Source organism: Spea bombifrons, chromosome 2 (genome assembly GCF_027358695.1).
Source record: "Spea bombifrons isolate aSpeBom1 chromosome 2, aSpeBom1.2.pri, whole genome shotgun sequence".
Lineage (NCBI taxonomy): Eukaryota > Metazoa > Chordata > Amphibia > Anura > Pelobatidae > Spea > Spea bombifrons.
The window spans coordinates 134,405,409-134,432,133 of record NC_071088.1 but is presented as its reverse complement, the minus strand read 5'-3'; the positions used below and the strand labels follow the sequence as shown (position 1 = coordinate 134,432,133).

Sequence of the window (26,725 nt, the reverse complement as noted above, 5' to 3'; positions counted from 1 at the left end):
GATTGCATCCCTGACTCTTCTGATTTTACGAGTTCCGGAAGATGAAGAATATAATTTCCAACAAAATTCTAAACTGACTCGCAGACCGAGTGGGTAGTAGAAGAATGCCGAGTAATTTCCATTCTAAACAGATCCTTGCCGAGGTTTAAGAGGCTATATTACTATTAATACCTTGATGAACGCACAATAAGTAGCGGAACTGATGCTCAAATGCCTCGGAACACCGATACGCAATGGCTTTTGTAGATGTCGTTATTTTACATTCTTTTTGGCCGCTGTATTTTTTTTTGGTTATTGTTAAACGCAAATGTAGCGGAATGAATGCCGTAGAAAGTAATGTTTATCCATAATCGTTGTGTGTAAAGCATCCAAATCTGATATTTTTTATGGATGATTGTAAAATACCTCTTTCAGCAGGGTTACTGACCATCAGTTTTCAGAGCCAAAGAAAAAAAGTGCATACAATATTAATATAGTATTAGTGTTGGTTACTATTGAGAGTGTGCCTTGACGTGGCGGGTGAGCTTAATTATGCTTTGGCCAATTCATATAACCAAAACCTCTCATTTATATTATGTTTATATATTTGTTGCCAACTTTATTAGGGTAAGAAGCGCAGACAGTTTTTGTTTCTTGTATACATTGTACAGCCAATACACTGTTTCTTGCAGCATGCTTACACCTGTTTGGTAGGCCTCGTATTATACATTTGTATTATTTGAGCCTGTGACTAGCTTAGCGCACCGACATTTTTTCTTTTCCCTACTAAAGATAAATCACTATAATTTTTTTAATGTTATTTTTGTGATTTAAATGAATACAACTAGGTGGATTATGATGCGGTTGCTCCAGAAATTAACATCTTTTCCCCTTAAAATTAGATTGATTTTAGATTGTGTGATATTATTAAATATTTTAAAATTGAGATGATTTTTGTTTTCCCAGGAAAGATTTTATCCATCCCAGTTGGGTAATAAAAAAACGATGTTAACAGCCAGCAGCCTACCGGTTGAAGAAAGGTTAAATGTGCTTAACCCCAAGTGCCGGAAAGCACTTAAATGTTTTTGCTCCCATGGCATTTTGGTGTAAAACAGGGGTAATAACAATGTTATAAACATGGATTTACAATAGTGTATGTATGGAGGGTTCAGTTATAGCATATTTCGAGGGCAGGGAATCCTCTTCTCTTGTGGCGTTTTAGGTGCCGGCATCAGCAAGGATATAAAGTTCAACACCCGCTCTATATTTTTAAAGTGGAACGCATGCCAAGTCTTAATTGTTGGGTGTGCACTTCCTTCCCATTAAACCTATATATACCCTCACTTACCTTGTAGCCCATGCAAGAGCTATTTTTAGGGTGTTGTGTTTATAATTGCCTTGCCCAGAGTCCTGCACCAGTTTCCAGTTCCTTGCCTTGCCTATGAGTTGTCTTATTCCCTTATTCTCTCTCCCCATTGGATCCTGAACTGTGGCCTTGCTTTGACCTTCATTCCTGCCTTAACCCCTTGTGCTGATGACTTGAGTCCTGCTCCGGTATACCCAACCTCAGCTGGATTCTGCCTTGTCCTTCTGCACAACGTTCCTATTATTCCTATATTTTATGTGCTTTTTTTTTTTCTTTGGCTCTGAAAACTGATGGTCAGTAACCCTGCTGAAAGAGGTATTTTACAATCATCCATAAAAAAATCGGGTTTGGATGCTTTACACACAACGATTATGGATAAACAATACTTTCTACGGCATTCATTCCGCTACATTTGTGTTTAAAAATAACCAAAAAAAAATACATCGGCCAAAAAGAATTTAAAATAACGACATCTACAAAAGCCATTGTGTATCGGTGTTCCGAGGCATTTGAGCATCAGTTCCGCTACTTATTGTGCGTTCATCAAGGTATTAATAGTAATATAGCCTCTTAAACCTCGGCAAGGATCTGTTTAGAATGGAAATTACTCGGCATTCTTCTACTACCCACTCGGTCTGTGAGTCAGTTTAGAATTTTGTTGAAAATTATATTCTTCATGTTCCGGAACTCGTAAAATCAGAAGAGTCGGGGATCTTTATGTAATCCAGATCAGGGTGTAAGATATCGCAGCATCATTCAAAGGGAAGAAAATGAAATCGATTTTTATGTCGTTTTCTTTGGGCCTCCACCTGGTCTAATCGATGAGGTTGAGCGGTAAAGTAAACGCGTATGAAAGAAAATAAGGGAAAAAGTGTAGAAAGACAGATTTATCAGGATTTCAAAATATCTTTTAAATACCCTCTAAATTAGTTTATTATTCGGGTTAGAACTTTCAGCTATCGTGTTTTTAAAAGAGAGTTTTGGCCCCAGGATACTTCCAGAGCTTTGATGCAACCCTGGTCGCGCTATTGCGGTGTTCTCCTCTTCCCTTTACGTAAGGAGCGTAATTCTGATGGGGCTAGTCACACAGGGAGGGGAAATTTGTTGCCGTTCTGGGGTCTATAGGTTAAAAACCCGAGCAGGCCTATTCACTAACACATACATTCACTATTGCCAGTTTGCATTTGCACTTGCATAGACTCGGTGAGGGTTGGGTTGATGTAACTGGAGTCATTAATAAACAAAGAAGAAACTGGGCTCCCCCTAGTCCTCTTCTTAACAAAGATGGGACGACAATCTACCCCCTCTTACCCAGCCCGATGTTCAAGGGGATATAAAGTCCATATACCCCCCATCCTGGTGATGGGGGTGCTAAAATATTATACATAGACCTGTGGAGATTCCGTGCCCAGTAGGATGGAGTCAGGGTTAAGACCCAAGAAATGCCCTGCAGGGAGCATGGACCCTTTCTATACCCCCTGGCGTCCATGCCCTGCTAAAAGGAGAGGCACGAAGCCCACCTAGTGCTTCCAGCCCTCCATCCCCCGCCCTGTAGGCTACAAGCACTAACCTTATTAAAAAAAAAATGAAATTCATACCTACCCCTTCCGCTCTAAAGTCCCCAGGTGCGGGGTGAGGTCTCCCCAATGCACCATTTGGAAACCAAGGAGTCGGAAGAGAAGAAGAGAATTCAGAGGCCCTGAAAGCGTATGCGACGCCACATCTTTAACCGCGTTGGCCCAATAAACGGTTAACTTCAACTAAACGTCCACATACAACGCTTCATTCTCACCGAAAATACAAACGAGACCCCTAGCTGAAAATTACAAATAAAATACAAACATTTCTCTTTCTCCCAATTAATTTTTTTACGAATATACGTGATATCATTTCCAATCGCGTTATTACGTATTTCTGTATCCATTCCCTACATCGTGCTTTATTAAAAGCCCGGGGTTGCCGGGAACGGACGCAGACGAGCATTTCAGCGGAGACCCGTTTTTTATTTCTCGTAGAATGAAACACGCAGCTGGGAATTTAATTTCGGGTTTTTCGGAGCTCAGTGTGAATGTTTGCAGCGGCGGGAGGGCCAAACTTTGTTACAGCTGGAAAAAGTCTCTCCTTTTGTAGCCAAACGTTGTCAATAAGGTGCCCTCCTGTGCTTCATAAAAGGTGCGAGAGCAATATGAATACATTAGAGGAATTTTATTTGTGTTCGTATACCGCAAATTAAAAGAAACGGCTTGAAAACCATTATTTCATCTACCAACGAGTTCCATTCTCACCGGTTATTTAAAAGGGGAGCTGTCATAGCTTTTAGAATAACTAAAGGTTTAGGAATAGCTGTTTTTGGAGATATTTAGTTTAAAAGTTCAGCCTCAATGAAGATGAGGTCAGCGGCACACTGTTGCTAGTAGAGTTTGAACAAATATTTTGTTTAATTTTTGGCCCATTTGCTTTCGGATGATGGTTTTTGTTTCTTGCCCCTTGGACAGCATTTATTGTAAAGAAATTTGTTGTCACTCACTCAATACCTCCTCGGACAACTGCTTCTCCTTCTTCGCTTCTCGGTCTCCTTCTCAGCAGCTCTGCTTCTCTTGCTTCTTTTCCTCCTGCTCTTCTGATCCATCTGCGTCATTATCTCTTTCCGATACAAAGGGCCGAAGCGGCCCTACAAGCCACGGGGACAACCTCACCCCCATTCCGCTAATCAAGGAGGAGGTTGTCCTCATGGCGTGCCTTGTTGCAGACGTATCAGCGGAGCAGGAGAAGAGGAGCATCAGAGAAGGGAGAAAAGAAACGGAGAGGGAGACAGAAAAAGTGGTCGGAGACGGTAGGGAAACATCGAGACAATTGGAGTTGTCTCCTTTGTTTTTGTCCTTAAGTTCTCTCCCTTCTCCTCATTTCACCACAAAAAGAGGAGAGAGATAACTTAATGATGAGGAACAATCATGTAGATCCTGAAAAGTTGGCAAAAATTACATGTGGGTCAAATACTAGATTCAGGTGCCCCTAGGTGTACAGGCTACCGGTGCCCTCATGATTGAAGAATGAAGACAAAAGCAAAAAAAGATATAGGTAAAATCTGGGGAAAGAATAAATAGAAAGAACCTGTACATGTGAGTGGACAGGACTATGGCTGCCAACAGTTTTAACTTTACCAAGGCAGTCCTGACAAGTGAGCTTACGCTCCTGACTGTCTGTTTGACTGCCGAAACACTCTGCTTCCACGGTGTGCGTATAATCCGGCCTTCAGCCACCGACACGTTGTTGACGGTTCCGTATAGTATGAAACATTAAGAGGGGCCAAATGTTTATTGACCCATCAAATGTATAGCAAAATGATTATATGGACCCAAAATAGGGTTATAATCATCTTAGCATCTTTATGACAGGAGATGCATTGACCTGTAATATGCCGTTCAGTCCTTTTTGTAGCAGTAAATAATGAGATGTGACGATAACAGTATTGGCAACGAAAATCGATACAAACACACATTCGCACTCAAGCTGTCTTTGGTAGATTGAGGTCATTATTACACATGGCATGCAGTGCCGTGCACACCGGTGGCAGCTTCAGGCGTGTCTACTAAACTGTGAAACTCCATTTGTGTTGGTAATTGTTACTGATTAGAATGTAATATAACGTTACACTCTAAATGGACAAATGCTCACAAAATATACTAAGAAACACAGAAATAAAAACCCTGTTCATTCTGTTACTAAAAATATTAGAACTGAATTGTCCTCCTGATGTAGTAGTATTTTAACGATTGGCTCTGTAACACTTTATAACCTTAAAATCCCCTTGTCACGCCTGCGGGTACCGCATTAGGCGGAGGTTTGGACTCTGAGTGAGCCGGCAGGTATAGCTGGGCCTGGTTGCAGACAGCCGTCTGCTGCAGCTTTAGACTTTTGCATAGGCGCCATCTACAGGGACAGGACTGAGGAAACTGGCAGCGGCATGTGGGGGGACTGGGAGACGAGGCCAGGCAAGCCCGTACCATGATTTGATCTTACTGTGCATGATTTATACACAGCGAGATCAAATCATGGTACATTGGGATGAGACGGATGCATAAACTAAGAACAGTCCAAAGTCAAACAGTCAGATGACCAATAATCCAAACGGAGCTCCAAATCAGGAACTCGAGCAAGGATAGCACGATGAGGAGACAGAACACCCAGGGACCAAAGATGGTGATAGGGGTAGGAGAAACGTCTCCAATGCCCAGGGTCGCTGGTTCTGACACCCCCATTGGCTATAGGCGATACGGATAGCAACATCCAATGGATAACGCTGTACGGCTATTGGAGGGTCATGGAAACCGCTGTAAATGTACGCCGTCATATTTCATGAAAAGCAGCTATATATATATATACAACAACAAAGCAAATAATCAGTGCACACCCAATGAATACTGAAAAATAAATATTGAAGATTCTGTCGTTATATAGCCATTAATTGCTTAGCCCACCAACGTGTCAATGTATGCCAATGCTGGCGAGTGCTGTCTAATATTAAACATGGAAACACAGACAGCAGATAAGAATCATTCTACCATCTAGTCTTAGTCTTATATCTAGCTTGGCCTTATGCCTATCCTATACTTGCTTAAACGCCTTCACTGTATTAACCTCTACCACTTCAGTTGGAAGGTTATTCCATGCATTCACTACCCTTTCCGTAAAGTCATATTTCCTGATGTTACTTTTAAACCTTTTAAATAAACGTCTCTCCCTATACAACCAAGAACTCTGCTAGCATCTCCTGCAGCTCTATTGCTACCTTTAAATCCTCTGAAATAATAATAATCACACGTTGAGGTTAGGACGGTATAATATCCCACTTTCCATGTGAAATTTGTGGAAAGCTGAAAACCACATATTTTGGGGGAAAGATTTTGCCCTTTTGACCGGGCTGCACAGTTTAATACGTTTGCGTATATATATTTCCGCTCGTAGAGCTGAACGAGCCCTCTATACGGCGATAAATTAGCACAGTACGCCTAATGAGACCGAGCGGAGTGTAAAAGATTGCACGCAGAGGAGGCACTCAAGGTGAAGTAAAGATCATGATAACTTATAAATTCCGTAAACGAGAAGCCGATTAAAATTAGAGGGAGCTGCACAATTTACAGAAAACTGGATTTTTAGGTGAATTCATATTTATTCGCTGGATTCTCTGTGGATTCTGGAATGAAAGCAGAGGGTAACGTATACACCTTATGCGGAGGGGTTCCGATTGGACTTATGTGTGTATAGATGTATATGTGTGTACATACCCTATTGTCCCCAATATAGGCCGCACTTTTCCCCCTAATTTGGCCCTATAATTGGGGTCTTCCCTCCCAACGCAGGGATCTTTCGGGCATCATCCTCCCCCCCCAATTTCGGCCCTTACATGGGACTGTGTCCCGCAACGTCGACGGAAATTTTAGAACAATTGTACATTTTATGCTTTATTTAAAGTAAAATAGTAAAAAAAAAAACACAGCTGAGTTCTGTAATTAACTCTGTTGATCCAAATCACCTCAGGAAATAGTGGTTGAAAGGGTCACAATCTCTTATACTAATTGCTAACGGGAAATTAGGTCAGCTATTTATATAGGGTTTGAACTCGAGCGGTCGGGAAAAAAATGAATCTGAGTAAGCGAATCGAGAATGTACAGAGAATGTCAGCGGTTTACAGCGCGGGAAGCTAATCTCACACTCAGGAAGACAAGAAGCGAGCGGAACATTAAAAAAAAGATCATGTTTATCGATTTTTGGAGATTTCGAGTCAGCCCTGACACTTCTTGTCACTGAGACTGGAGATTATGTATAAAGTACGACATAGGATTGTGTACAAAGTTTGAAATGTTGCCCATATCACCGTAGCAACCATTGTGAAATGGTTCTAGTGACTGGACCAGTCCATTACATTTATACCCTTGATAACCAAATGGAATTCAGCTTATTCCAAAAAAAGTCATTTTTTCCTCCGTGCACATGAACTGGGGTTGATTCATTAAAGCGGGAGTTTATTGGTGAGTTTGCGCGGGGGGGGGTATTTTGGATAATTTATTATGACGGGCCAATTACAGTACGTTTCTCCTGCAAGAAGTGCTATGATGGCCCTGTACATACATAAGAACTTCTCAAGGTTGGACCCAGGAGGTCTCTCTCTCTACTCGAGGTTGGACCCAGGAGGTCTCTCTCTCTACTCGAGGTTTGTCCCAGGAGGTCTCTCTCTCTACTCAAGGTTGGACCCAGGAGGTCTCTCTCTCTACTCGAAGTTGGACCCAGGAGGTCTCTCTACTGCTCATTACTGGGAGCTAGAATGGGACAAGTACAAGGCTATACATGCCTTGGAAGGGGCAGAATGGGGCTATTGTGTTGATGAAACCAAATAACACTCACCCCCTTATCAGTTGGGATTTCTGGAGTCTCTAAGCGAAGACCAGAGGTTTTCTTGACACCAAGAAAGATTCTTCACCCATTGAACAATAGATTATACCTGGCCAGCGCAGTTCTTCATACAGAAGAAGCACAAATAACTTAGATAGAATGTATCTAAATAACTAAGTATCTAACGTATCCAACTTCTAATGACTGGCTGGTTCCTTCTTCCCTGCTCCTTATCAGAGTAGACAATATGGGACAGGTAAAGCCGTGCATAATGGCGGCTCTTGCTTGCATAGCAGTGTACCCTTTCAGGTTAACTTTAAAGGGCTGGGGAGTGGGTAACACCGGCGCAGGGAGCGATTGTTAATAACCTCCTCAGCAGCTTTCCTTAAAACACAGCAACCTGTTTAAACGTCTGTCTGCCTCTTTATATAGGATCCATTCATCTGTATGAATAGGATGCGTGTGACTTGCATGCAGATCGTCTACCCCATCCATCGCGCGATGACAGGTTATTATTAACCAACACAAACATATTCACAGTTCTGCTCGGGGTAAAACCAACTGAAATGCCATATACATCATCCCTGGAATCAGCGACCTGGCGTGAAGGACGCTTTGCTATTCCAGACGTGGCTTCAGACATTACCTCTGGGCAGGCAGATGCACCCTTTCGGTTTACATTTCTTGTGAAGGACGAGATTGTTTTGGAAATGGGCTGAAGAATTATCAGGCGATGCGCCATGCATTCCGAAAACCAATGCCCTGTTCCTTATTCACCCCCCCACCCCCCGAAATAATATGAATTAGATAAGGCTTTACTTTACACTTGGGTTCACCACAGTTTTTCCCCCAAAGATTGCCATTATTGCTTTAATAGGGTTTATTAATCGATACTGCATTTATCAGACAACTGAACTTTGCGCCGACCCGATTGCATTCATTAAAAATGATTTTTGATCCACACTTTTCTGGGAGAGGGGCTTTATGTCGCTCCCATGCCGAGAGAAAGAAGAAACTGACCCAGAAACCAGGCGAAGCAGGGCTTCACCAGGAGACTTCAAGTCAAACTTGGATAGTTCCCAGGTATGGTGATTTAATATAAGGTACTCATACACGTCGAGCTAGCCTTGCTTACCTTACTTAGATCTTGAAGAGTCTTTGGGTATGTTTTGCTACCTCCTCTTAACAAAAAAAAAGGCATAACCATACATGAAGCATCCCAGGGTAGGAGCTCTCCTTCTTCTTGGGTAATGGATTTGTAAAGGGGTATGGCTACCTGCAGAAGCCTTGGGTGGGTGAAGACGGGGGGGAAAGCCAGGGGAAGAAGAAGGGTAGTGGGCAAAGGGTTATCATAGCCAAACACGTTTCCCCTGCTTGGAGAGATATAAAAAAACCTGGGCCAAACCTGGAGAGTTCCAGGTATAACTCCCTGCATATGGCCCTACCAGCATATCAAAGGCAAATATAGCCATAGGACCTACATTTCTTTTTTATACAGGACAAAAAGAGGTAAATATTTTGTTAACATTTCTTTTCTCCTTGCCGTAGTTGAGTTTGAAAATGTTGCTGAAAGCAAAAAAACAGGACCTTTCAGCTATTGCTGCGCATGAAGAGTTCTTGTGCCCATGGAAATCAGACATCCCTATGAATACTGTGGCTGAAAGTGATTGGGAACAATTCTCTGCTCTTAGAAATTGATCAAATGCTTTGTGTCTCTTTATGCCATCCTGAAAACCTATCGGCTACAAATCCCCCCCCCCCCCGGCTGTGGAGAGAGCTCAGCGTGCGACGTGACAAAGGCAAAGCATAACAGAGAACAGAGACAAATTTCCCTACAATGACACGAGGGGGGGAAAATTAGTGGTTTGTTTACAATGATGTTGATTCATTTTGTTCAGGATTTTCAAACTGATGGGGATTGTGATAGTTTTATATTTATATATATATATACATATATATATATATATATATATATATATATATATAAAAATCATTGCTTCAAAGAGCTATAAACTTGTTCTGCTTAATGAAAGGAGAATTATCATGAAGCGCATAGAGACATATATTAAAATGCATACTTCTATTAGATCAATGGTGACTCTCAGTGTCTAAAATAAAATACTGTTTCCGAGATAATTAATTGTCTAAACAGCTTGGGTGACATCAGTACTGAATTTCCTATGTCATTGGAGATTGTCATCAACTCTTGTAGCAGCAATTAGGGCGAAGTGGTCTTAAGGTGCAGAAGAACCGCTTATGGTGGTTCCAAGAGGCTAAAAGGAAGGGAAAGATAGATAAATAATAGAAAGAAAGTTTTTGAATTTAGAAAAAGGAGGACGTATGGCTGTAGGAGGCCAGAGGGGGAAGGGCATGAGGACAAAGGAGAGATAAATATATTCTGAATCAAGACACCTGTATTCAAGCAGTTGCAATCTAACAGCAAGAAAAGCAATAATTGGTGATGCTCAGATATAACTAAATCAGAGATGACAATAAAGGCGCTGTGTCTAGACTACAAGACCCTGCAAATCTGCCAAAGACGTTGAGATTGGGGTAAAAACCCCCAAGACTCAGAGGCCAATCTTAAGTTTTTTTTTTTTTATCTTTGCCTATGACGAAATAGATCTTATATATTGCTGACCATTTCATTTACTTTTTTCCATTGGTTACTTTGTGTAGTTGAAAATTGCATTATAAAATACCAATGTCTTTGAATATTAATCCTTGCGCCTTTTAGAAAAAACGTAAAGAACCGAGGAAAGGCGACGTCACGTGATCAGAATAAGAAGTTAAACGGGGACAAAGTGAATCAGGTTAAATTCTATTATTACATTTAGCATAATAACACGACCTAGAAAGTCTGCTGGCAAAGCCAGCTGCATGCATCCGTTAATTTTTGTTTGAAATAAACCCAACGAAATTGTTGGCTCGTTAAGGGTTAATGAATGTTTTTCGCAGGAATTAATTGGTGAAAGTAAAATCAAAAGTGACCTTGAAATCAAGAGCTGAAATCTGCTCGGAGCGGTCACGTCTTGCATTTTTTTTCCTCGTTGAGACAAACAAATGTCAAAAAAAATGTCATCGATGTGCCGGACAGAACCTAAGGTCGGGTTATATTTGGCCTCCTCTTGCCCTGTAGCCTGGAGTGATATATTCCATCTGATTAATAGCACCCTGTACACTGGATTATGAATAATATCCATCATCCCCCTGGCCTTCAGAAAGTCAACTTTCAGCTTGGTTATTTATGAAAAGTTTTCATTCAGGCAAAAACAAAAAAAAAATACCGTTGAAAAATAAGTTTGAATAGAGAATTGAATTTATTTATTTATGGATGGTAGAAATTTGCAGATAAAAAAAAAAATGTGCAAAATAAATTAGCAGAAGTGCCGGCAGCAGAGGTTGTGTACGCGAATCGCGCAGACGTCCACGGCTGCCGGAGAGAAGGATCCAGGCAGGGCTAAATGAAAAAGAAAAAAAAACATCCGCCCAGCGATGAGAACTGTGCATCCCTGCGCTAAACCCCAAATTATATTCGGGCCAATGCGGTATATCCCGGGCGTACGAAAAACCCGGGGACTGCGTAAGGTTTGAAGATCCACCAATAAATTTGCAATTCCTATGGTTATTGTAACACTTTGGAGTTTTCAGGCACACTAGGACTAAAAAGCACATCATCCAGTTTAATATAGAGAATGTGGCGCTTGATCCCAGCTTCTTTCGTATTATAACCAGGGCTGGACTGGGGACAAAAAGGCAGCCACGGCGCTTTAAGGACGCAGCCGCACACTGGGGTGCTGTCATGTAGTCTCCATGCGCAATTTCAGATGGCGCCAGGATTGACCCTTGTTGGCTATGCAGGTTGATAATCCATCATGATAAGGGGGGTGAACCGATACGGTCTGCAATATATTTCAGATAGTAACACGCTACATACCAAGGGGAAGCAAGAGGGACTGCATTTGACTGCCCCACCTCTGCTGGTATGCACTTCCACGTATCCACCACCCTGTCTCTGTAACATTATTTTCATTAGATAGAAAAAGGGTCATTATTTGAAAATATATTAAACATTTTTTTTTTTTTAGAGTGAATATTGAAATCAAAGCTCAGGCTCACACCACCAACTTTTTTCACACCTGCTGCAGCTTACTACAGCTCCCATGACGCTCAGCCAGCCATCTACAACGGCAGCCGGGCGGCTAAAGGTTAGATGTTGCTGCTCTAAACCATCTGGAATCATTTCCACGTCGGTGGCGCGTTTGCAGCCCGGCGATTATGTAACACCAGCTGCAGCTGCTTCTCTCTGTATTCACGGCACATCCTAAATCACGAGTACTTATAGCCTGAAATGATGCCTCGCCAGCATCTTCCCCCCCGAACGGCTTCCCCCCCGTCTTTTCACTGCTCCGTTTAGTAATGATGTAGCGCAAGATATGTCTTTTGGGTTCTATCAGTAATGTCCTCTTTCTGGTCAGCTGATCTCTGGTGATAAAATCAGGGTCTGCACTAAATCTATGCACACAGGTATGGCCGGGAAGGTGTCTCGTGTACTATATCGCTCCCCAAGTCAATCCAGGACAACAAGCCTTTTTATTTTAGGAAATAGCTTAATGGATTGGATGAGAGTTATATTCCAAATACAGTTTGGGGAAACATGGTTGTGTCTATGAAGCCGGCTGAGAGTGATCGGCGCATATACTGCTCAGTGGACCTAATTGTCTACGGGAACATGGGCTCTGCATTGTCTTCTACTTTGTTTTACCAACACTGGGTGATACTGCTAGAGGTTATCCTGGTAGAAAGTGGCCAATACTGTCTGTTTCTGATTTTAAACACAGTAAAACATCAATATTTACATTTCTATATCTATAATTCTAGGCGTAGGGCCCCCCCAAAAAACAAGGTAGATATACAACAAAACACTTTGCACATGGTTCCCAAATGTAGTCAAACGCAGTCCTTCATCTCCTATACGTATACATACATTGGCTGGCAACACAATTCGGAGCCAGGAGGTGGTCCTGGATTTAGGGGCTATCGGTATATGGTTGCGACACTAGCTGTACATGGGTTTGGGAAAGATTGGTTTGGGTCTCCCCACATCCTACTCTCATCCAACCCTCTTCCTGCCCAGGTTCTGCCAACCTCAGGTTATGCCCCCTCTAGCCTTTCCCTGCCAGCTTAAGTCACCTGGGGCTAGCCTTGCCCCTATGTGTTGTTACCACCCCCCCACCCCCCACCAACATCCTATGACAATCACACTCCCAGGAAAAGGAAAGCTCCGGGTAACAAACACTGTTTAGAATTAAACATATTACATTACAAGGGGGGGCATTAGTGGGTAGAACTTGGTTGGAAGGAAGTGGAACCAAAACACCCCTCTGAGTAAATAAAGCGTTGCCCCAGAGACCTCGCGATAAGCTGTGATACCTGAAGCCTTAAGGTAAATTCTTTGATTGCAGAGTTGGGTTACCATTCCATGGTCCACTATGCTTCTATCATTTAACCCTTACAGGGGGTCCCAAGGAGTATGCATAGCCCTAAAAGCTGCCTGTGGTCCATGAGAGTCTTCATTTGGCTTAGAGACCTCAGGCAGTATTAGTATAGCTACTCTCCTAATAGGCATACCTGGAGCCCCCCCCTTGTGGGTTGCAGGTAAAAGGTCCTGGTGATGTCAGTGGGCGGTCCCACTGACGTTGGTGGGTGGTCCTGCTAAGGTCACAGGACACACGCCATTTTTGGAGGGGAAGTGGGCACAGAGTGGGGCACGCCGCAACAACCCAGAGTATCCCCGCAGTGACCTGGAGATGCGGTGCTTCACCTGGAGTCTCCGGGGCAAAACCCAGAGGGTTCCCAGGTATGCTAATATGTCCGTCAAGAATTGCACCTGAGCTCAGAAGAAACGTATTTCTAGTTTCTTTCTCCTTAATGCGATTTAAGACACTATTTCCAACACTTATTCCTTAACACAAGTTAACCTGTTTCATATTATGGGGGTATTTAAATCTACCCTGTTCCCAATACAGTTTTAGATTCATGTTTTATAGCGAAGTTTGACCCACTGATCTCCAGAAACATAAACTTTTATGCACAAAGTACGCCGTATTCTGCGCTAGTGGGGGTTAAGAGCAAATAATATCCAGATTTCTGCATAGAAATAAATACCAGCTATGATCATTTTAATTTGGTGCTTAACGGTCCACTGGAGCGGCCAAAAAAACGAGACGCCGACCCCAAACAAGTAACAATCCGAGTTCTTCATTCTAACGGCACTTCAAACATAAGTGGAATTCTGAAGAGCTGAATGATAGCCTTAAACAAGTGAAATAATAGAACTTCCATGTGCATTTTTTTTTATTAACCCCTTCTACGGATCTGGACATTTTCCCCTTGTTTTTTTTCCTACATTCTGCAATCTGCCATTCGAGTCTCCGAGTCAAAATGTGCCACCGGCTCTACAGTCAGCAGACGGATTACCATCCTGCACCGTCTTAAAAAAAAAAAAAAACGAACACATATTAAATCACGTCTTACCTTGCAGCCAAACATCAACGATAACGTGTTGTTGGTACATGCAACTTTACAGTGGCAAATCATTGGAATAGCACAGTCGGGGCTTTTATAAATAGGGGACATTCCTTTACTGCCGAAGCCTTGCCATCTTCACAGGGAGAGAAGAGAGAATTCCCAGCACATGGACTCCAAGTATATACTACACGACAGCAGCCCGTCTACTTCTTCCAAGTCAATCCTAAGCATCTCTACCAACTCCATTCACAATATCTTCTGTTGCTGATGAATCAGCGGTGCAGCTGAACATTTCCACAGGCTGGATTGTTTTTATTATTATTATTATAATTTTTTTTTTTACCATTCGGAAAAAGAATGAGTTGCAAAAAAAAAAAAAAAAAAATGAAAAAAAAAAAAAAGCAGGTGTTGAAGAAAGATTAGCGTGTACAACGGTATGAACGCCTACTCGGAATAATCACATAGGCTTGTGATGCCAGCACTAGTGGGCTGCATGCTTTTTTTCCCCCATCAGAAGCAAAATGCTGCAGCCTGCGATCTGGTTGGAAGCCAGTGAATTACTGCAACACATAGCGTCTGTGGGCACCGAAAAGAGACAGGATCCACAGCCGTTATCAGTATGCATTCACACGTAAGGGTTTCCTCCATGAAAGAAAAAATATATATATATATTGGAGGAGGGAAATCAATTGCATCACTTCTCGGTCGGAGCTGGAACCTTTATTTTTTTTTTTAATGCAGCTCACGGGGGAAGCAGACTGCTCGCAGCTTTAATCCTACACGTCAAGCTATGTCATCGGAGAACTCGCAGCAGTGAGCCCCTTTGGGGAAAGATATCCTGACACCAGTGAGCTGTCCTCGGGCGTATTCCCTAAGAATAAACTAATTCTAGCCTTCTCTAGCAGGGTACTGGCACTATATAAAGAAAAATACCTATAGCTGCCAACAATCCCTAATTTGCCAGCACTGACCCGACAAGTGATACAGTAGCTGCCCCGTGAGGTTCCTTGATTAAAGAGAATGCTGGCGCCTCTGGTATTATGCATGGCACAATGGGACCACCACCCCTTCCTGCTTATTACGCCCATACTCCATCAATTTCTGCCAATCTTCTGCCCACTACCATCAAACCCCCCGCCGACAAATGTATTAAGTAGTTGAATGTCCCTCCATGCCCCTATACCGTTCTATCTACCAATACCCCAAACTACTATGGAATTTAGTAGATGACAGTAATCATGGCGCCCCATATCTGTCACAAATGAACCGGACATCGACGCAGATTTTAAACAAGAAATGTGGCTGATACCATCACTTTAAACAATGAAAAGGAGCAGCGAAGTCTTCCTGTAGCCTGATGAAGTCCCGTTTCTGTGATCACAATGTTCTGACCTGAGCAAGATCTAAGTATATTAAAGGTGATGCTATATCAAGCCCAATGATCAGAAGTACCTAAAATTTCACTTGTACTCTACCATTCAGCCTGTTAGTAGTCTTGGAAGACCACATGTTCCCATGCAATTCGGTACCAGCCTACGGATGAGAGAAGTTTCACCTCCATTGTGATGTCACACTAATCAAATTTAGGGTTTCTTCTAATTATAGCTTGATACATTGTGGTGCTTAGATCTGTCTGTCTCGTCCGCCATACTATAAACCCAGTCAAATCTTACCTGCTTAATTCCTGTGAATATAAATACAAGGCCAGGATTGGCACAGCAACTCAATGCTAAAAGAGAAAGTCTCCCAAGGGTGACTTGGGGTTCTACTCAATACTCCACTCGAGCTGAATAGCATTGAGGGTTCCTGTAATACCTAAAGTAAGCTCGCTTTTTTGCATGGCCATACTTAAGTCAACCCAACTTTTAGAATCAGCGTTGAGTAGGGTTACAAATGCTACAGAATGATCCTACATATTTAGAATTTGATTAATTGAACCAGGACTAATGAAACCCTTAGGAGGTTGGCTTAGCAGACCCGAGTAACATGAGTGAAATACCCAACGGCTGAAGTGAGCAACCAGACGCAACTCAACTCAACCAGTAGTCAAAAACACCCAAGGACACCCCTTGACAGCCCTCTCCTCCAACATATACTTTAGGATTTAAAACCCTATTAAAAAATCATATTGAAGGTGACCACTGGGTTTGGATCCAGAAGCCCCAGAAACATTGTCTCCTTTAAGGTGAATTCCCAAACCATTCCAAGGGATACTTTTTAACCCTTACATTGTGCCTCATTTATATTTTAGCTGGGAACACTTAATGGACATGTGACACAAAATCAGACACTGAAACTGAAAAAGCTTCTTAAATGTTTCTTTTTCATTCAATTAAATATTCAGATGAAAAAAAAATATCAGATATGGTTAGAATGTCTTTTTAACATGACAAAAGGCAATTTTGGTGGTAGCAAGTTGTGCATCCCATATATATAACTATTTGATGTTTTTGTGGCCCCCCCCCAAAATAAAATAAAAAAATAAAAAAATTAACCAACGCGTCCGAAGCTGTTCCCGCTTCTGAAATATCCAAAGCCACCGATATGTCCTGTTGTAATAAGGACTGTTAGACTCATTTGGTTGTTATGAATAATGATAGTAATATTCATATTAATAGTGGGTTAGTGCGTAGAATCTTGGACAACTAAAGAGTTAATGTTTGGAAGAGCCCCGGGATCAGATAATATAGAAAGTTCCTCTTCCGAGAGCCTCTGTTTCGATGGGACTTTTCTGAACTGGGACCCGACTCCATGCATCTGAAACTAGCTGGGTAATGAATCATCGGAGCCAATCTAACTGCTTTGAACAGCATAAATTTCCCAAAACAGCCGTATCCCGCGCACGGACAGATGGCGCATTCGGGAAACAGGAAATGCTGAGGATACGTTTAAAGTCTCCGAGCCATATAGATATTTCAAGGCACGGGAAGAACGAACGATTTTGGGACACATGCTAAATTTGGAACACGGCTGGCAGAAACGCTCCGCTGAGTTCTTTAAGGATTGCTCCAAATTTAACTCAGAGCTCCAAAAATGCTCCACTTGAGCGTTGCCAATATGGCCTATTGTGCTCACAATAGCAGTTATTAGGCTGCTTCATGTGCCGTGGTGTTTATGGCTTGACTGTGAATGCCAGACCCAGTAGTTTTGCAAAAACATCTGTTACGATGTCATATGATTGTAAACAAATAATGGCCGGCGAAATCATTCTCGGGCTTGGCACGCGTGGTTTTTCGTTGGCTGGCGTCCTCTCTGCCAATTATGCTTCCTCCAAATAACTTATTGCTGCTGCCAGACTCTGCCCTCTTATTTCCCTTTTATTTCTCTCCTCCACATATTAAAACCTTCCAGCAACAATGTATAATTTTAGACACCAAAGATGGGCGTTTTCCTACTTGACCTAAAAATTTATCTGAAGGCGCTATATAAAACATTAAATAATAATAATAATAATAATTACACTCTCTAGTATGGTAAGCTAAAAAACTTTAGAAGATCTGCCATTTTATTTTTCCACTAAAGGTTTAATCATATATATATATATTTTCCTAACCCTACTTAAGGCTGCCTGGGGCTAGCTCCACCCCTTTGCATAGCTAGCCACGACTCCATGTACAGATAGCCCCACCTCCTTACAAAGCCACTCCCCCAAGAAGAGCGAGACCCCCCTGGATAAAAAACCCTGAGAAGATCCCGGGCACGGGAATACTGCATCATCATATATAACAGGCTGGCCGTTGTGCTAGACGTGTTCCGTGATGACTGACACATTCCATAACGTGTAAGATATTAGCATATAATAAACATTCTAACTTTCAATGCATGTTGATATATCACAAATGAGCCCATACGATACGCTGTTCCCTTTGGCCCCCCATTTGTTTTGGACGTCACGTACAGTCATACTAAGGAGCCTTGAACAGAAGAGTAAATGTCAGGATAATTGTACAACGGCACAAATATCTTCCGCTCTTCCGCTGCTTCCAAACTATTTTTAGCAGATGACGAGCTTCTTCCGCAAGCTTTTTCTGGTCTGTGTCCTCCACACATCACCCTCTTGGCATTATCACCCCCAGATACATAGTGATCAGTCACCGTAACGTACAAACTCCAGACGCTCGGGATCATCAGTATTCAACAATCAGCACGTCTCATCAAGGAAACCTATCAAGGTTTCTGTGTCTGCAATACTAACCTTTCTCTGAGTCCTGCGGGCGTCTCCTAGTGTCCTATAATTTGATTTTTAGAGCAGTATAAGAAGTGGTTGATAAGCGTTTGGCCACTCGTTGCTTCACAGAGCAGAAAACTATATTTTTTGAAGTAGTAAACCGAATAGAGTTTTGTCATTGTACAAAAAAAAAAATCTAATTATATTCCCAAGCATGTTGTAGTCTCTAAAGCAATTGCCAAAATACCTCCCAAGACTCTCTGGTGTTGTGAGACAGTCCTGTATTCAGGGGCGTAACTAGAAACCTCAGGGCCCCGGTGTGAGAATCTGTTAAGGGCCCCCCCACCCCATCTATCCCTTTCTCACTATCTCCCCTCTCCCTCCCTACCCCCCCTTCTCACGATCTACCCTCTCCCTCCCTACTCCCCCTTTCTCACGATCTACCCTCTCCCTCCCTACCCCCCTTTCTCACGATCTACCCTCTCCCTCCCTACCCCCCTTCTCACTATCTCCCCTCTCCCTCCCTACCCCCCTTCTCACTATCTACCCTCTCCCTCCCTACTCCCCCTTTCTCACGATCTACCCTCTCCCTCCCTACCCCCCTTTCTCACGATCTACCCTCTCCCTCCCTACCCCCCCTTTCTCACGATCTACCCTCTCCCTCCCTAACCCCCCTTCTCACGATCTACCCTCCCTACCCCCCCTTCTCACGATCTACCCCTCCCTCCCTTGGGGGTATCTACATTACGTCGTACATGACACAGAGAGACAGCCAGAGAAGAGATAGCTGGTGTCCTTTTTTGCTGCACTCCCTTGGTACCGGGGGAGTTTTAGACATTGGTCATGCAGGTCATCCACTTAATCTAATCAATAATGACTGGGTTGGTGTTTTTTTTTTATTTTTTGTGCATCTTTATCCTCTTGCATGGGGCAACTATGTACCATTTTCAGCACATAGACATCCCTTTAATCATTAAACCATTAATACTGGTGCAAAACACAGGCTGCTGTGGGAATCCATTACACTTTCATTGTATTGTCTTACAAGGTTGGTGTAAAAGTTCTTAAAACCTAGGGGAGCAAGTCCATGATAACAGTGAGGATGCTTAAATCGGAACATGGGACAGCATAACCTTAAGTAGTCAAACATCTTCTATAATAAGAAGATGGCACGATGTAAGTCTGAGCCTTCTATGATGTAACCTGAGGGACATAATATGAGTGTGAAACGCTGTATATTGGGCACATTTACAACAACATTTACATTTTTTCTAACCATTCATTATTTATGGTCATATTATTTTATAATAGTACTTAAAAGGCATCTACAGTATGTGCTTCCCAACTATTTACAAGAAAATCATTCTTTTTATCCGCTTTACCCTTTTTCACCCCAGTCACGCTGATTACTAAGCCACAGTAAATACGAAACAGAATTTCTTTCATATTTTGTCACTATCATAACCAGCTTGAGAGTAAATTTAGTGTGGTTTCCATGGCAATACATGCATAATCACAGCTCACAGAAACTATCATTAAACATGAATCAGACTTTTTACCTAAAGTAAAATCACTTTTACCAGTTCAATAAACTATAATTTTGAATGGGGGCGGATACAGCATTTTATATATTTTTTTATACTGTATGTTTGACTTTGCTAAAACAATTTGCTAATTTCAGAATATAACATGTTTTTGGTCACGTCATTAGAATTATTAGTATTCAAAGAGTTAACTGGAAACTTCCTAGGCTGCCTAGGTATTGCCCTCTTCTGAGGGGAGTGGCTTCATATATGGGCAGGGCAGCCTTTAGTGGGATGGAACTGGGAGGGGAACAGGTGGAAAGGGGTGGGGAAGTGGCGTGGTCACAAACCACTTCGCTGCTTGGAAAAAAGAAAAAACTGACCCAGAGAGCCAGAGAAGAAAGGCTTTCCCCCGGAGACTCCAGGGCATACTTGCGCCCTGGAGTCTCCAGGGGAAGCCATTTTTCTCTGGCTCTCCAGGCCAGTTTTTCTTAGCCATGGATTTAGAAGACAGAGATCTGATGTGACAAGAATGCAAAAAGGGCCCCATGGTAGGTGTTTTTGGACTAAAATGTAGAGTCGCATAGACTTCTTAGACTTCAAAGCCCTTCAAAGTGATGAGACTTAAATATGCAGTTCCACTTACCTTGTGTATTTTATCATAGTTATACTTAAACACAGCATGTAAATAAAACGACTCACTACCCAACCCATTCCCAGAAATATTTATTTAATCAGAACACATTCATAATTTTTCAGGAAGCCACGTGGGATCTGTGACTGCGGTCTGTGCTGCAAAGGAATGGAGGAGCTGTCACAACTAAGGCAACTGCCCCTTCACCTATGTCCACTCATAACTGAGGCATCAGGGGTACATCAGGAGTATTACCAAAAATACATACTTAAAGATTTACTATAGAAGGACACTAATGAGGTCATTGGTGGATATGAGACATATAGTGCAATATCATCCACAAGGCTTCATTTTATCAAATATCAAGGAAATAAAGATGTGTCACTCTGATTCTATACGACTTGATTCACAAACAATGTTTCAGACTGATGACGATGACCTCACTTTTTTGGTTACATCGCTACATCAGCTTTAACCAGCTGCAAGCTTTTCCTGCAATGCCCCATGATTTCTAAACGGCAGAATGAAATGACTCTTCTTGCCATGAGTCTGTGGGAGCGTTTGATTCTTAATGTAGGCTGCACCCTCTGGTGTCATTCTGTGTTTTAGAGGCAAAGCACGCTCATACACACACTCATGCCTCTTAGAAGGACGCACCGACTATCATATGCACTTTAATTCATAAGATTGCTGTGTGAACCGTTAACAATTCCATGGTGCGCCTCAATATTCTTAATAAAAAGGGGAATTTAAAGTCAAAAGGTGGGAGGCTGAGGAAAAATCAGAGAAAAATCCTACTATACAGAAATCATGCCTATGATTGATAGCCTCAAACGGTATTTAATGTATGTGCCATTAGACAAGAAGAAGACAGGCGAGTGGATCTGACCGTCTGACTCGGAGACCCATAGACCGGGTCAAAGACCCATGGAAGCAGGTACTTCACCCAGAGACTCTGTGTCAAAGCGAAGCACCAAATTAAATAGACGCCGACTAAACGCACTAAACTGTAGGTCAAACTATCTGTGTTCCTACCAAAGCTCTGTGGTGATGACAGTCAAAGGAGACGATGTGCTGGTTGTAAGGGAGAAAAGAAATACAATATATATAATACATATACATATAAAAAAACAATGCATGAAAGTTCCTCTTAAACATGTGTTTTGTTAATATGGAACAATATAATGTAGTTGTTTACTGAGTTTACATTGTGATATGGTTGCCAACAGTCATTCATTGGTCCTGTAGGCAGCTGCTCACCATTTGAACTTAGATTGGTAGGTCTTCTCTACTGTTTGAGAGCTGAAATCAGTATTCCTCACTGCATGTTCAACGTTTGGTCTAAAATAATTGGTTAAGACATGTGCTGACATCATCCCATCAGCTGGTTTGTCGCTCTTTAAGCTAAATACCTAACATTGGCTAGCTTATCAGGAGAAAAACATTGTATGGAGGTCATACAATCATACTGAGATCATACCATCGTACTCAGGCCGTACCATCATACTGAGGTTATATCATCATACACAGGCCACACCATCGTACCTGAGGTCATACCATCCTACTGAGATCATACCATCATACTGAGATCATACCATCATACTGAGATCATACCATCGTACTCTGACCATACCATCATACTCAGGCCATACCATCATACTCAGGCCATACCATCATACTCAGGCCATACCATCATACTTAGGCCATACCATCATACTCAAGCAAACTAATCAAAAAATATCTCTTGAGCTGGTCATTTATCCTGAGACATGTTTTTCGTACAGCCAGTGTTGACTTTGGTATGTGATTTTTAGCTGTAACCTTAATATAATTTGTGACTTAAAACAGCAAATTACTTTTGTTTGCATTTAACCCGTAATTATGCCAGTTTATGTAATATTGGAAAACCTTCCTTAATTTTCCAACTCCAAAATATTGAATGAATCTGCGATAATGAGAACGGGACCCGATATCACCGCTATCTGCAGACTGGCAGTCTCATTAATAAATCATAAGCGCTGTGGTCTGCTAAGACCAAAACAAACACTGTTTGATGGGAAACAGATACGTATTTAGAACCTCTTTGGAAATCTTCAACATGCTACAGCCATTAAAATAACAATGGATTAACAAAAAAACAGCAGTGACACCGGAGATAGTTAGAGGGCACAGTCAAAATTAGTTGATGTGATTATTGTACTCGTTGGATCCCCATTTACCTTGTTTAGCTGCTCAATGAGGATGCTGGGTGTTATAGTGCAACCACAACGTCAAATGATTTGGACACCAGATACATAAAAAGCTCACGTAACCAACATGTAGGCTTCTAGCTGTTGTCGAACGCTAATTCTCAGGTTCCTAATAGAAATTAGACTCAAAGGGGCAGCCATACCTGACGTTTTTATATAAGGGATCAGCATAAGTGGGAACTTCTCAAAGTAGGCTAACCAGAGCTGTCACTCTGAGTAGAGGCAGGTCTACATGTGTGTGCCAGGGTGGGTAAACTGGTGGGCAGTGGGTGGAAGATGGGTAGGGAAAATAGGCACGACTACATCCCACCCCTCTGTCCAGAGAAAGACGAAACTGACCCGGAGACCTTGGTAAGTAGAGCTTCACCTGGAGACTCCACGTCAAACCTGGAGAGTTCCCAGGGATGGAGATCAGTGAAGAACAATGCATGTGATAGCCGAGTGGTCCCTTTTCGTTGTACGCGGGGGCCTCCCCTTACAGATGCATATCGGGGGTCTCGAAAATAGTTTAGTAAATATCTCCACAATATTAACAAAAGGCACAATATATGACAAGTCTGGCCAAAGTAATTCCTATTAAGAGAAACCCCACTACACCCCAGGGCAGTGTTTGGGAAGTTTATTACAATTTTCTGTTTTATTTAACAGAAAATAAAATACAGAAATAATAAAAAAAAGACTGGTTTTCCTTGCTTTAAATGATCGCAGATTTACCGCAGTTTTACACTCTACCTAAATAACAGCATAAAGCTGAATTACTGTGACGCAAGGATTTTAAAGCCTATTTGTTCTCAAACATATTTTATTTTTGTTTTTGGATCTTCGCAGTACGACTTGGCATCAAAGAATTTAAGGAGCTTGATATAAATCGGATAAATATGGTATAAAATGAGATTGAATTAAAAAAAAACCTAACTTTAATTAAAATACCTGATCTGCATTCGCCATTAAGAGGCTTTGGAATCTCCCTCTAATGGAAAACCTTGAATTTGATATTATAAGGAATGCTGAGATATAGGTTGGTCCAGATCCACGGGGCAACGGGGCAAGTGGCCAAAGCTAACACCGTACCACTGTCAACTTATAATTAACAATAAAATATAACATATTAGTACAGAAGGAGAAGAGGGTAATGATCTTATGAGCTTACAATCAAATACTTTGTACGTTAGGAAGAGCGTAAACTACAAAAGCCAACAAGAAGTAGTTTAAAAGGCTTTCACGGTTGGATATCCATGACACTTAGCAGATGCTTATGAGTGATAAAGATAATCGTTATCTGTGGGTCTTCTATAATCTACACTGAATCATAGAAATCGATACCATCTCCTGCTTAAACCCAGCGAGGGAGATGGGGCTTACATATGGGTAAGATGTGGTCCAAGTACATTAACCTAGAAGATAATTTATTCAGCGAGCTTGGAATAGCCAACAGCTTTGAAGGGTAATTTCTTCTGATGTTTGCATTAAGACAAGGGCTGCAATGTAGCTTAGCGTTTATGAATAAATAATAAAGATAACGACAATATGGCATTACCAGGTTGCGGAAACGTTGCATGCGTTAACTTAGTTCCCTGTCCTTAAGTATTATTTCTTTCCTCCCCTCCCTTAAGTTGAAAAAAAGCAATCTACAACTAGAAGTTTAACAATAGGGGGGGGGGGGTATCGTCTTGGGGAGGAAAAATCATGGAGAACAGGAAGTTGAGATACCTTTTCCTATGGTAGACGTGCGTCATGAGTTCCTAATACAGATATACTGCTATGGTACATTACTTATTCGTTGAGGAGAAGCAATAGGGTGGTTTAGGTTTAGGTTAAGTAAACCGAGTTATGGAATATAAGTGTACAGGCCTGGGCTGGCCATCTGGCGAATGCCCGGTGGGCTGCTGGCCAAGAGTGCCTGCCACTCCAGCCACACATATCCAGCCATTGGCTGCAAATACGTCATCGGGTGGCCAGTGGCCTTAAAGTGCCAGTGTTAATAGTTTGGCCATCCCTGCTTGCCTCCCTTGAACCCTAGACCCAGTGTTCTCTTTTCTTACCGTCTACTGTAATGCCACTGACGGACGCTGAGCATTCATTAGACAGTCGGGTAGAGTCGGAGAAGATGTTGTGCAGAATAAAAAATTATCAAATTGGATGGAAAGGGACGCGGTGAGCGGTAAGGAAAGATTTAAGTACAAAATGAAATCGTTTCGGAGAAAGCACAGATAAGTTTTTTTTTTTTTTTTAATTTATACGTTAAAAAATTGTGGTGGAAACCCAAACTTCGTAAGATGTAAATGGGTATTTTGAATTAAAATGAACTAATCACGCGCACCCATTAGGAGATTGCTTTTCAGTTTCCGTCCTAAGGGCTAATTAAAGGTCACGCCGCTTCAACAAATAAAAAAAAATAAATAAAAAAGATAATAAGAAATCTTCTCATTGTTTCTGTTAAACCGCCTTGCCTTCCAAACTAAAATATTCAGAGCATTCTTTGCGGGTTGGAAGGCCATTTTATTTGGTTGGAAGATGTCTAAAGCTGTGACATATTCTTGGTCGTCGTAATATTTCGTGATATTACATGATTTGTGTTACGGAAGCGCGGTGAACATTTGAGTTAAGTAGGGGAGCCCACGGTGTTATCGGCAAGTCATGCAGGGATATAAATGAACTCTGGGAAATAAAGAGATATCCCCTGCTCACATTATTACAATTCGTTTTCCGCTATGGGCTATTTTCTACATAAAGTGCACATAAATCTGTTTAAGTGTTTATAATTTCAGCCTGACAGAAGACAATTGCCCTGCCAACCTTATTTTAAAACAGCATAAAAATACTGCCATTTTCTTTTTGTTTTAAAATATATATATATATATATATATATATATTTTTATTTTTTTTTAACACAATGTATTTGACTGTGTTTTAAGTCTGTTTCCTTAGCGCAAGATTCTAGACGGACGCATAGTCTGCCATACAGCTTGAGGTTAACATTAGAGCGTCTCAGTCTTAATCACCCTAAAGGACCATCTGACTAATGAAAGTCTATGGAGGAAAGGACTCAAGCACCTTGGAAAAGTTTCTCATATGTGCAGTACATTTAATATAATTACAGAAATGGTTGTAAATCAGTTTATTGTCTATTCTGTGTTCCGCAATCATTTTAGGGTAGTCCAGTATCTTAATTTTAGACGTTGTGTCAATCCCTTTACTAGAGGAATAAATCTCTTTTCACCTCGTCATGTGGTGGCTTAAAACTAAGCAGTCTATAGATCTAATGGCTGATCCTGTGGACTATCTCCAATTGTAATATTTCTTATTAGTTCAGGGGGCTCTGGTACCTACTTTATATAAAAAAAATAAATGGCGTTTGCCAGAAAACAGTTACCGCTAGCGGCACATCTACAATAGGGAAGAATATAACAGACGCTGCTAGATTATTAAAAGGTTGCCAAAGACTGCTCGAGACCACCAAGAAAGTTGGCCAATATAGTCATGGCCTTGATATCCTGTAGACCGGGACACTATTCCATCTTGTTTCTTCCCCATTTCCCAATCTTACATGAAACAATGTCTTTGAAAGTACTGTTCCATCTACGTAACACCTTTGTAACTAAACGCAACATTAGAAATGTAACTTGTTTTTCAGCTAAATGGCAGTCACTGGTAGGCTGTTGCCATATAAACCGAAAATGTGCGATTAAACCTTCAGAGGAAAGAGTAAAGCGGCAGACGTTTATTTGCTTAACATTATGGAGAACGTGCGCTTAAATGTTTTGCGGAACAGCATTCTTGGGTTTTACAGTTAAGCAGAAATAAATATCAGTAGGAACCAGGCTTTGGTGTACAATTCTATGGTATTTATGTCCTGGGCCGGTTAAAGTCTTTGGAGAAAACAGA

At 41.7% G+C, this 26,725-nt stretch overlaps 1 protein-coding gene across 1 annotated transcript in view; it reads right to left on the bottom strand.

Annotated features, from left to right (window-relative positions):
- DLG2 (discs large MAGUK scaffold protein 2) overlaps positions 1-14,538 on the bottom strand; it is a 320,377-nt gene extending 305,839 nt beyond the window's left edge. The window contains exon 1 of the mRNA XM_053456582.1: positions 14,273-14,538. Coding sequence (XP_053312557.1) covers positions 14,273-14,374 — 102 coding nt within the window. The 5' untranslated portion in view covers positions 14,375-14,538. The remainder of the gene's footprint in view (positions 1-14,272) is intronic.
- Between the last annotated feature and the right edge of the window lie 12,187 nt (positions 14,539-26,725).